Source organism: Carcharhinus amblyrhynchos, chromosome 5 (assembly GCF_965287045.1).
Source record: "Carcharhinus amblyrhynchos chromosome 5, sCarAmb.v2.hapA, whole genome shotgun sequence".
In the NCBI taxonomy this organism is placed as follows: domain Eukaryota; kingdom Metazoa; phylum Chordata; class Chondrichthyes; order Carcharhiniformes; family Carcharhinidae; genus Carcharhinus; species Carcharhinus amblyrhynchos.
The window spans coordinates 103,065,851-103,078,465 of NC_137328.1; the positions used below are offsets into that span (position 1 = coordinate 103,065,851).

The 12,615-nt window shown below is 41.4% G+C and overlaps 1 protein-coding gene across 2 annotated transcripts in view; it reads right to left on the reverse strand.

Moving 5' to 3' along the window:
* The window catches only part of cenph (centromere protein H), a 38,990-nt gene that overhangs the window by 16,916 nt on the left and 9,459 nt on the right, over nucleotides 1–12,615 (reverse strand). For both annotated transcript variants that reach the window (XM_080189735.1, XM_080189734.1), the window contains exons 3-6: nucleotides 11,273–11,328; nucleotides 10,051–10,099; nucleotides 9,816–9,887; nucleotides 4,477–4,533 (exon numbers count right to left, since the gene is read on the reverse strand). In XM_080189735.1, coding sequence (XP_080045861.1) covers nucleotides 4,477–4,533; nucleotides 9,816–9,887; nucleotides 10,051–10,099; nucleotides 11,273–11,328 — 234 coding nt within the window. The remainder of the gene's footprint in view (nucleotides 1–4,476; nucleotides 4,534–9,815; nucleotides 9,888–10,050; nucleotides 10,100–11,272; nucleotides 11,329–12,615) is intronic.

Genomic DNA, 12,615 nt, shown 5'->3' on the forward strand with positions numbered 1-12,615 from the left:
GGGCGTCACGCATAAAAGTTGGCAAATTACGTTACAGTTGTATAAAATGTTGGTCAGGCCACATTTGGAATATTGTGACCAATTTTGGTCACCACACTACCAGAAGGACATGAAGGTTTTGGAGAGAGTATAGAAAAGGTTCACCAGGATGTTGCCTACTATGGACGATATTAGCTATGAGGAGAGATTGAAAAAAAACTTGAATTGTTCTCCCTAGAAAGATGGAGTCTGAGGGACGACCTGATAATTTTATGAACTCTATGAGTAGTGTAGATAGGGTGAACAGTTGAAAACTTTTTCCCCAGGGTAAAAATGACAATTACAAAAGGGCCACAAGTTCAAGATAAGGGGTGAAAGGTTCAGTGGAGATGTGTGAGGGAAGGCTTTTTTAACACAGGGTGGTGGTGGCCTGCGACGCACTGCCAAGTGAGGTAGTTGAGGCAGTTACATTAGTGACATTTAAGACTTAACTTGGTAAGCATATGAACAGATAGGGAATGAATAAGCGGTTGGTCTAGACAGGTAAATGTGATCAGCGCAGGCTTGCGGGGGTCCAAAGGGCCTGTTCCTGTGCTGTACTGTTCTTTGTTCTCATCCTTTCCACTCAGTATCCATCCAATGTACCCAGTGGAGGCTAGTCTGGCCATCTCCTTCCTAACTGACAGTTCGCACTGCAGATTCTGTGGACTCTGCCAACAGATCAGATCTCACTGCCTCTCAACGCATCGCCCTCCAGAATGTCTGTTCATTGTGAACAAGGCCCTAGCCATCAGGATGACTGCATCAACATTATGGTCTTGATGAAAACCTGGCTGAGCGGTGTTGAAACCGTCTCCTTGTCTATCTATACCTTTCTCCAATCGTCCCATCTGCCACCACCTATAAGTTCCCTTCCAAGTCCCTTCTTCGAATCACTCTTCAATCACACACCATTCCTTACCTCCTTTTGTATCCATCTTTGGAAAAAATAAATTATTGCTAATAAAGCTATCAATTGACTTACAAATACCCTTTTGAAATCCCAATTACCTATCTGCTTGCCACAACTTTTGCATAGTTACTGATTTGCTCAACCACACCTTCATCTCCATGTTAGATGCCCTAGTGCCCAATAAAACTGTTATTCTCTCTTACCCCGGCTGTGCCCTCTGGTGTAGCATCACTTCATTCCCTCAAGTCCAAACAATGCAGTTTTGAAAGGATATGGTGGACAGCTGGTTTAGCCATCCACTGCCAGATTTGGCTGTACCATAGAGCACTACTGGGACCTACTCTCATCTGCTCAAACCCCTCACTGTTCCAGAATCATCCTGAAATGCAAAGATAACTCCCAGTTTATTTTCACTACTACAAATTATCTTCTTAAATGCCTCCCCCATTTCTTCTAACAATGTGCAACGAGATCATGGATGACATTGTCAATTAAGGCACAGAGCATCGGATCAGCTTTCTGTCACGTCCCTCCCTTTCACTAGCTTGCCAAGCCAACATCCTCTAAATTTTCTACCTTTGCCTGACCTTCTATTTTGCTCCACTTGCCCCACCTCCTCAAATAGTATAAAATCCATCATGTTGCTCCCTCTCTTTAGTTCTGAGGAAGAGACATATAGGCTCAAAATGTATGGGCTTCTCTCTTCACAGAATCTTTTATTTCATATTTTCTGTTTCTGCAGTATTTTGCTTTTATCCTCTAAAGCCTAAACTTGTATCCTTCTCTAGTTTTTTTCATACCTCGCTCACACTTATTCTGAGCTCATCTTGCCCATGAGACCCATCTCCTGCTCCTTTAATCCACCCAACTTCCTCTTCTAGTTTCCATATTAGCCAATATTATTAAAGGTCTTCACTCCTCAGGAGTTGCCCCTCTCTCCTTTAAATCTATCATTACCCCTCCCCTCAATAAAACAACCCTTGACACCATTTAATGTTGGCAAGTGTGAGGTGGTCCACTTTGGTAGGAAGAATGGTAGGAAGGACTATTACTTACGGGGCGAAAAACTGCAGCAGGCGACGGTGCAGAGGGACCTTGGGGTCCTTGTGCATGAGTCGCAAAAACCCAGCTTGCAGGTGCAGCAGGTGGTCAGGAAGGCGAATGGGATGCTGGCCTTCATAGCGAAGGGGATTGAATATAAAAGTAGGGAGGTCTTGCTGCAGCTGTATAGGGCATTGGTGAGGCCGCAGCTGGAGTACTGTGTGCAGTTTTGGGCGCCGCACCTGCGCAAAGATATTTTGGCCTTGGAGGGAGTGCAGAGGAGGTTTACTAGGCTGATACCGGAGTTGAGGGGGTTGAGCTATGAGGAGAGGCTGAATAAACTAGGCTTGTACTCGTTAGAGTTTAGAAGAATGAGGGGAGATCTCATTGAGACGTATAAGATGATGAATGGGATGGATAGGATAGAGGTGGAGAGACTCTTCCCGCTCAAAAAAGACAGTAGGACTAGGGGGCACAGCCTCAAGATAAAAGGGGGGCGGTTTAGAACGGAGTTGAGGAGGAACTTCTTCACTCAAAGGGTGGTGAATCTCTGGAATTCTCTGCCCGTTGAAGTGGTGGAGGCTGCCTCGCTAAATATTTTTAAGACGCGGGTTGATGGGTTTTTGATAAGAGAGGGGATTAAGGGTTATGGGGAGAAAGCGGGAAAGTGGAACTGAGCAGCGACAGATCAGCCATGATCTTATTGAATGGTGGGGCAGGCTCGAAGGGCTAGATGGCCTACTCCTGCTCCTATTTCTTATGTTCTTGCAAACTGCCATCCCACCTAAAACCTCCCTCTCCTCTTCCTTGAAAATGCTGTCACCTTTCAAATCCACCTCCATCTTTTCTGTAACTCCGCATTTCAATCACTCCAAGCAGGTCTCAGCACAGTTCCAGTACAAATGTGATTCTTATCAAAGTAACAAATCATTCCATGTCCCTGTGACAAAGGTTAATTATCCCTCTTCGAGCTTCTGAGTCCATCTGCAAGCCTTTGGAACATAGAACACTACAGCGCAGTACAGGCCCTTTGGCCCTTGATGTTGCGCCGACCAGTGGAACCAATCTAATGACCCTTTAACCTAAACTATTCCAATGTTATCCATATGCCTATCCACTGACCATCTGAACACCTTTAAAGTTGGCGAGTCCATGACTGCTGCAGGCAGTCCACGCCCTTACTACCCTCTGAGTAAAGAACCTACCTCTGACATCCGTCCTATAATTACCACCCCTTAATTTAAAGCTACGTCCCCTCGTGTTAGCCATCACCATCCGAGGAAAAAGGCTCTCACTGTCCACCCTATCTAACCCTCTGATCATCTTGTGTGCCTCAATTAGGTCACCTCTTAACCTTCTTCTAATGAAAATAACCTCAAGTCCCTCAGCTTTTCCTCATAAGACCTTCCCACCATACCAGGCAACATCCTGGTAAACCTCCTCTGCACCCTTTCCAGTGCCTCCACATCCTTCTTATAATGCGGTGACCAGAACTGTATGCAATACTCCAAGTGCGGCCGCACCAGAGTTTTGTATAGTTGCAACATGACCTCATGGCTCCGAAATTCAATCCCTCTACCAATAAAAGCTAACACACCGTACGCGTTCTTAACAACCTTATCAACCTGGGTGCCAACTTTCAGGGATCTATGCACATGTACACCGAGATCTCTCTGCACGTTGACGACTAAACCATCTTCCTCCAATGTGTATTCACTGCCATCCAGCTGGGTAGATCGGTTCCTGACTGGTTCCCTTCTCATCTAATTATAGCCAACGTACACATGCAACAGCTTTTCTTCCTGTTCCCACACCATTGTTTCTGGTGCCCCCAGTGATCTATCTTTCGTGCCCTCCTTGTTCTAGATTACATGCTGTCTCTTCTTGACATTATCCAAAAGGACAGAATTTGTTTTCACATATGTGCTGATGACATCCAGCTCTACCTCACCAGCATCTCTCTGGAGCCCTCCACTGTTATTAAACTATCACAGTGACAATAGCTTTTTATTGTCAGTTAACCTAGAGAAACAGAGTCTGAGAGTAATCCAAGTAATTAATATTGTATACAAGACTAAAAACAGACGAGGCCCCAGCACTGATCCTTGCAGCATTCGAACCAGTACAGTGTATCAACTTGAATATCCCTATCTTCTGCTTTTTCTCCATTAGCATTCTGTATCCATGCTAATGTAGTGCCACAATTCCATATGTCCACATCCTCATATGTGGCTTGGTGTCATATTTAATTTCATATTGTTCCAGTGAAGTTCTTTGGGATGTTTGATTTTATTCGAGGCACTACCTAAATATAAGTAGTCTTTGTACTAAATCAGGTGCAGTTGTACTGAAGACCAAATTTAACCTGCGTAGCAATCAAAAAAAAACACACGCCATAGAAATAAAGGAACAGAAACTTGACTTAGGAACCTACTTTTACAGATGCACACAAATGGACAAGATGATAGAACGTACACTAAAATTCATGCAGTGGAAATACTTACTTCCCTTCTTCACTATTCATCTGAGCTGCTTCTCGGAGTGCATGTGTGAATTGAAGCCTGCAAACCATAGAAACATAACTACTAGTTACTTTGATTCTTTCTTACTTTTGATTCCCAAGTTTCTAGCTGAGAAATGGAAAAAACGTACACTGGTGCTCTGAGAAAATGTGGTCCGTTTCACATGGCCACATTATAGGAGATCATATTATAATGAGATCCTCTCAAAAGTACCAAGCCAGTAGAGTAGCCAAAATAATAAGTGAACAAAATGAAGACATTATTTCAAACAGGTGAATATACAAATACAACCAGTGATTATTGAATTGTTGGGTGCAAGTTGGAGAAATCAGTCCCTTTTAATGACACACATTTACTCCTCAACTCTACCTTTGCTAAGCATAGGATGTTCCAAAGTTGTGTAAAAATTCTAGCGTTTAATTTTTCATTGGCTACCAACCACCATAGTGATTCTTCCAGATTGTGAATGGTTGTATGTGATAATGGCATTTACTCAGTCTTTGCAGGGTCCTCCTTTTCAACATCATCTTTTCAGTTTGTTTATTTTTATTTATTAGTGTCACAAGTACACTTACATTAATACTGCAATGAAGTTATTGTGAAAATCCCCTAGTCACTACTCCAGTGCCTGTTCAGGAACACAGAGAATTTAGTATGGCCAATGCACCTAACCTGTGTATCTTTCCAACTTGGGGGAAAACGGGAACACCCAGAGGAAACACACAGATACGGGGAGAACGGGCAGACTCTACCCAGACAGTGACTCAAGCTGGGAACCGAACCTGGGCCCCTGGAGCTGTGAGGCAGAAGTGCTAACCACTGTGCCATGGTGCTGCCATGCTGTATGTCTTTAGGGTTTAGATCAATATTTCAGCATCTGCCTTAATTTTGTTGATGGCTGAAGATTGACACCCAAGAAGCTATGTACTGAATTCATCAGTATCTAATTCAGTTTCAAGTACAGACCTGGTGTTGCTCAAATCATATACTTTGAATCCGTTGCAGTCGCAACTTTCTTCTCACATTCAAATATTACTTTTTGGGTGAACCCTTCAAATGCCTCCATGACTTTGCTGTTGGTGACCATTTTGAATGCAGTACCCAAGGTACAATACAATTGATTGTAATTTCTTGACAGACAACCATATATGTAGATTCCTTCTTTCACATTGAGCAGACAAGCTGTCACATTGTCCTTAATGTTCATCACTCTCTTGATCAGTTCTCTTCTGTATTCACATTTACAAGGTCACTATGATGCCTTTATCAAAACTTCAACCTCTCGACCTTGTGTTTTCCAGTAGGTAGGCAATTGGATGTTCTCACCTTAGGTTATTAGGTTTTCTGGGGTATGGTGCAGGGCAGTTGTCAAGCAGTAAGACAGCTCCTTCAATAGTTTTCTCTGAGATGATTTCCAACATTCGATATGAATTCATGGTGGAATCAGTCTTTGGAATCAGATGAAATCATCCAGATATGGCATCGCAGTGATTTTAGATTTGGATGATGGAAGGCATGTGGTTTGGCAAAATTTATAATGATCAGCAGTTTTTTGTGGCAGTAACATTACATTGGAAAATATTATTTGATTGAGTGGGGAATTATGTGGGCTGGCTTCTTGGCAGACTGTTGTTCTCGTCTTTCATAATATTGTGCCAGTTCTTGAATCCTGCTCACCATCCTTTGCTAGCTTCAAATGCATGGGCATTTCCAATCATTTCGAGGCAAAACTTCTTAGCCTGAGTTTAAATAACAGAATCAGGAATGACTGTGCCATCAGATTGCTGCTGGGTAAACTACATGGATACAGCCTCATTGTCAGTGTTCAGCTTTCTTTTTTGTGTGGTCACTTTCAGCATTGATCCCGATTCTTTGTGAAACAGATGCCTGTGTCTTACCTTCTAGATCAGGGTAATTAATTTCAATTCCTTGACAATGGTATCAAGAATCAGTACACTTGATCTTGTGTTGATCACTAAATTGGTATAAATTCAGGTTTGACCAGTATTTATACAGAAGAAATTGTCACCATAATTAGTCATAAGATTGTCTTCTCATTAGTTGGGTTCTAAATCATCTGTGGAGCATTTATACTTCAGCAATATTCTGCAATTCATTCTGAAATGATGGAAATCTTTGGGTCTATGACTGACCTGCATTTTACCAAGTTCTGCAATAAAGCAAGCCAAATTATAACAAGCACAATAAGAAGTCTCACAACACCAGGTTAAAGTCCAACAGGTTTAATTGGTATTATGAGCTTTCAGAACACTGCTCCATCATCAAGTGAGCTTCTACAAATACATAAAAGGCAAAAGAGTGACAAGCAAGAGAGCAGGGCCTGTTAAAGATCAATAAGGTCATCTATGTGCAGATCCAAAAGAGATAGGTGAGATCCTAAATGAATATTTCTCAACAGTATTTACTGTTGAGAAACACATGGATGTTAGGGAACTTGGCCTAATAAATAGTGATGTCTTGAGGAGTGTACATATTACAGAGAAGGTGGTGCTGGAAGTCTTAAAGCGCATCAAGGTACCTAGTGAAGTATATCCCAGGATATTTTGGGAGGTTATGGAGGAAATTGCAGGTCCCCTAGCTGTGATATTTGAATCATCCATAGTCACGGGTGAAACGCCTGAAGGTTGGAGAGAGGCAAATGTTGTGCCTTTGTTTAAAAAAGGCTGCAGGGAAAAGCCTGGGAACTACAGGCCAGTGAGCCTCACATCTGTGGAGTAAATTGTTGGTAGGTATTTTGAGACAGGATCTACAGGCATTTAGAGATGCAAGGACTGATTAGGGACAGATAGCATGGCTTTGTGAGTGGAAAATCATGTCTCTCAAATTTAACTGAGTTTTTTGAAGGGGTAACCAAGAGAGCAGTGCAGTTGATGTTGTCTACATGGACTTTAGCAAGGCCTTTGACAAGGAACCGCATAGTAGGTTGTTGCACAAAGTTAAATCTCAAGGGATCCAGGGTGAGGTATCTAAATGGATACAAAATTGGCTTCTTGACAGAAGCCAGAGGGTGGTTGCAGAGAGTTGTTTTTCAAACTGGAGGCCTGTGACCAGCATTGTGCCTCAAGGATCAGTGCTGGGCCTACCGTTATTTGTCATTTATATTAACGATTTGGATGAGAATATAGGGCAGCACAGTGGTTAGCACTGTTGCTTCACAGCTGCAGGGACCTGGGTTCGATTCCCGGCTTGGGTCACCGTGTGCGTGCAGTTTGCACATTCTCCTCTTGTTTGCTCCAAGTGCTCAGGTTTCCTCCCACAGTCCAAAAATGTGCAGGTTAGGTTGACTGGCCATGCTAAAATTGCCCCTTAATGCCCTGAGATGCGTGGATTAGCAGGTAAATCTGTAGGGATATGGGGGTAGAGCCTGGGTGGGATTGTGGTTGGTGCAGACTTGATGGGCCAAATGGTCTCTTTCTGCCCTGTGGGGTTTCTATGATTCAATGATCGTGGGGCATGGTTAGCAAGTTGCAGATGACACTAAGATTGGTGGCATAATGGAGTGAAGAAAGTGATCTCCAATTGCAACGGGATCTTGATCAATTGGGCCAGTGGGCCAACGAATGGCAGATGGAGTTTAATTTAGACAAATACAAAGTGATGCATTTTGGTAGATTGAACCTTACCATTAACTTACTCAGTTAATGGTAAGGCGTTAGGGAGAATTCCAGAACAAAGATCTAGGGGGTACATGTTCATAGCTCCTCGAAAGTAGAGTCACAGGTAGACAGAGTGGTGAAAAGGAATTCGGCATGCTTGGTTTCATTGGTCAGAACGTTGAATACAGGAGTTAGGATGTCTTGTTGAAGTTGTACAAGACACTGGTTAGGCCACACTTGGAATACTCTGTGCAATTCTGGTCACCCTATTATAGAATGATTATTAATAAACTAGAAAGAGTGCAGAAAAAATTTACTAGGATGCTACCAGGACTTGATGGATTGAGTTATAAGGAGAGGCTGAATAGACTGGGACTTTTTTCCTCTGGAGAGCAGGAGGCAGAGGGGGTGATCTTACAGAGGTCTATAAAATAATGAGGGGCATAGACAAGGTAGATAGTCAATATCTTTTCCCAAAGGTAGGGGAGTCTAAAACTAGAGGGCATAGGTTTAAGGTGAGAGGGGAGAGATACAAAAGTGTCCAGAGGGGCAATTTTTTCACACAGGGTGGCGAGTGTCTGGATCAAGCCGCCAGAGGTGGTGGTAGAGGCGGGTACAATTTTATCTTTTAAAAAGCATTTAGAAAGTTACACAGGTACGATGGGTATAGAGGAATATGGGCCAAATGCAGGCAATTGGGGTTAGCTTAGGTGTTGTGAGAAAAATAGGTTTGCATGGACAAGTTGGACCGAAGGGCCTGTTTCTATGCTGTAAACCTCTATGACTCTTAATTTAAAGATGTTAGCCTGGACTTTAAATCAAAGGTGCTTTGGTATTGGAAAATAGCATCTGCCCACCCTGAAGATGCCCCTTACTCTGGTCAAAAATTTGACTGGAATTAATTGTAAGGGGAAACAGATTCCCTGGTCACTGCAAGTTTCACCATTGTTTGAACTTCAGCAGCTTGTCATAATAGGAAAAAGAGAAGCCAATAACTACTGAGAATAAAAAACATGCCTGTTGCTAATGGGCCTGTGCACAGCAACAGCAGGGGACCCTTCTTCACTGAGGCCCTAAAGCATCCCCAACAATGCCATCTTTACAGTATAGGTGCCTAAAAGATGGTTGAAGCATACAATTAGAGAAAGTAGTGTAAAGAATATGGTGGAGTTCCTATTTAGCTGAAGTTAGTTAAATTTGTATGCACCTACCCACATATGAGAGCATGTCAAGTTTGCCAACTGAAAAACAGGTTAGGGTTCATGCTAGGTTTGACATGGGTCTGTGGTGCAGCATATTCTGGAGCAGATTTTCACCAACACCCATCCCAGATATATTTAAAGAAAATATTGACAGGGCATGGATAGAAAATTTAAGTAATCAAAACACCATTTATTGTTTTTATTAGTAAGTAGCATCACAAGTTTGTTGCAGTCTAGTGAAGATTTTAATTTCAAAAATTAAAGCTCCCTTCAAAGTTACAAACCATTCTGAACTCAGCTTACACTAACATTCTTTCATCTTAGTGTTCCCTATCTAACAGCACTGTGACAGTACTTTCACCATATGGACAACAATGATTCAAGGAGAGGGCAGGTCCTCACCTTCTCAAGGGCAGGGTGTTGGCATATTTTAGATTTGGAACTGAGTCACAAACTAGGTAAAAGTTCCTGGACAAAGATGGGATCAGGATATTTTTTATACCTGTGAAGAGCCATGGTTTTGTGCTGGAAAGAAACAGAAACATTTTCCAAATCCTTTTCAAGCCCCTGTATCCTGTAAAAGAAAGTTAAAACAAAGTAATCATTTCACAAATGGTTAACAGGTCACCTTGCCCTACCATTATGCTTCACAGTATTGAAAATAATTTTGTAATGATAGAAATGAAGGATAATTCACTGATTAGTTCATTGTAGTTTGGTGAACTGTTAAAACATACACTTCTTTCAGGTTGTCTTCTGATATAACCTCAGTATTGGTTTCAGCACCTGACAATAAAATACAGATACCAATTAAAGCTAGAATTTAAAAGCAAGTGAGAGTGTGCGAGCGAGCGAGTGGGCATGTATGTGATGTAGGCACAATTCACAATAAAGTCTATTAGTCACAAGTCAGACTTATATTAACACTGCAATGAAATTACTGTGAAATTTCTTTAGTCGCCACAATCCAGCACTTGTTCAGATCAACGCACCTAACCAGCACATCTTTCAGAATATGGGAGGAAACTCACATAGACACGGGGAGAACACAGACAGTGATCCAAGCCAGGAATCAAACCTGGGGCTCTGGCACTGAGAAGCAGCAGTGCTAACCACTGTGCTATTGTGCCACCCAATATTCACTATTCATGCAACATTAAATATCTTCATGTACCAATGTTTTACAAGCATTGATTTTTGGCATGCAAGAACATAATCCTATTTGTATATAAAATCCACAAAATCTTTCCAACAGAAGTCATGGGAAGGAACTGGGAATGGAATCCTGTTTTATCTTTTGACTCACCTTGGAAGGAAGGATCAGAACCAAAAGATGCCTATGACTGACAAGAGAGGCAACAACAACAAGAGAAAAAACTTATGCAATAAGTGGTTAGGATCTGGAATGCACTGCCCAAAGAGTACATTGGAGACTTTCAAAAGAAAGTGAATAACTATGGGACAAGAAAGAAATTTGCAAAGTTAGTACCCCTTCTCCCATCTTTTCCCCGGAAGTGATTTGTTCTTGCAAAATGCCAGTAAGAATACATCATGCCAAACGGTCTCCTCCAATGCCGTAACTAGTCTATGACTGAGCCAATTACCAGACCCAATGTTGCCAAGACTGATACCAAATAATTCAACCTAGATTAAGCATTGAATTTTCTAGTATTTTCATAGCTCAGTTTCATTCAAAGCAGGCTTTTGCTACAGGAACCACTGAAGAGTCATATAAAATAAACAAATTGAATATATGGTTTCTCTACCAGCATTATTTTTCCATGTAATATCAAATATGTTCCACACAGGGAGATAAATCTACTTGTTGCAAGAGTTTTTCTATTATATTTTTAAGTTAAGAATATTGGCTTTAACAAAAAGGAATAAAAGCTACAATTCAGTACTCAAGACAACACTGAAGGTGTACCTAAATGACTTACATAATTCATAAGAACTTACAAGCTTTCACACTAGTCTCCAGTTCCACTGTTTGTTGGATCACTTGATCCTTTAACCTATAAAGATATAAATGTGGAAACAGTAAGAATAACAAGTGTTTTCTGTTGCACATACGAGGGTAGGTGTGAATTAGCAAGATAAGAAAACACCAGCATTGTGCTTGTCTTAATATTAGAGAGTTCAATGTGCAAAAATTATTACTGACTTGACATTGAATAATAGAAAACACGGCAGTTTGCAAATTCGATGTCCTGCTCAGTTGAGCGTAACTTCAATATTAAATTTATTTTCTCCCATCACTATTGAAGTATTCCAGACTTGACTTCTTCATTGCTCTGCACACTGAATTCTTGTTTTCAACCTGACACAGATGCCAACTTAATGACCTGATGTTCACTTAATGACCTGCATTCTATCCTGTGCTAAATTTTATTCACTTACTCATAGTCCTCAATGGCTGCCAATGTTGCTCATCTTCTAGCACTGCAATAATTGCTAAAGTCCTTGCCTTATTTACAAATTCCACCATGGTGCAATTCCTTCTACATATGCAAACTCTTCCAGCCTGAATACTTCAGTCTTTTGATTCAGGGATACCATACCTCTTTCCACACTCCACTCATCATTGGAGAAAAAGCCATTAGCCAGAATGCCCTACTCTATGGAATTCTCTTTTTAAACGATCCCACTTCGCAAAATTTTTCTTCGTCTTCAGAAATTTGTCCAAGTCTATTTCTTCAACAAGGCTTTGATCTAATTACTCTCTGAAGTCCTACTTCATTCACATTGATCGTGAAGAGTTTTCGAAAACTTTTACTATGCAGTTGGGAAGGGGCGTAGAAGAAGGGATACTGCCTGTTAAGAAAATACACCATCATAGCCTATTCTGATTTAGCTATATATTAGACTACATTTTAGACCATGCAGTGCTTGAATTGCGCCAGGACATTGATTCATAACAAGAACAATGACACGTCATGACAACTTGCATTTTTGTATTGCCTTTAGTTAAAAAATGTCCCAAAATAGGATAAGTAAAATAATGGTGAAGGATGGGACCAACAAGTCCAGAGAACCCTGGATGTCAAGGGACATGCAGCATTGCATAAGGGGAAAAAAAGGGAGGCTTATGGCAGATTCAGGGGCACAAAACAATAGATGCCCTAGAGTATAGAAAGTGCAGAGGGAAATAAGGAGAGTGAAGAGGGGATATGAAAAACACTGGTGGGGCAAAATAAAGGAAAATCCCAAGATGTTTTGTAAGTACATTAGGAGCAAGAGGGTAACCAGTGAAAGAGTAGAGTCCATTAAGGACCAAAGTGCAACCTCTGCATGGAATTGAA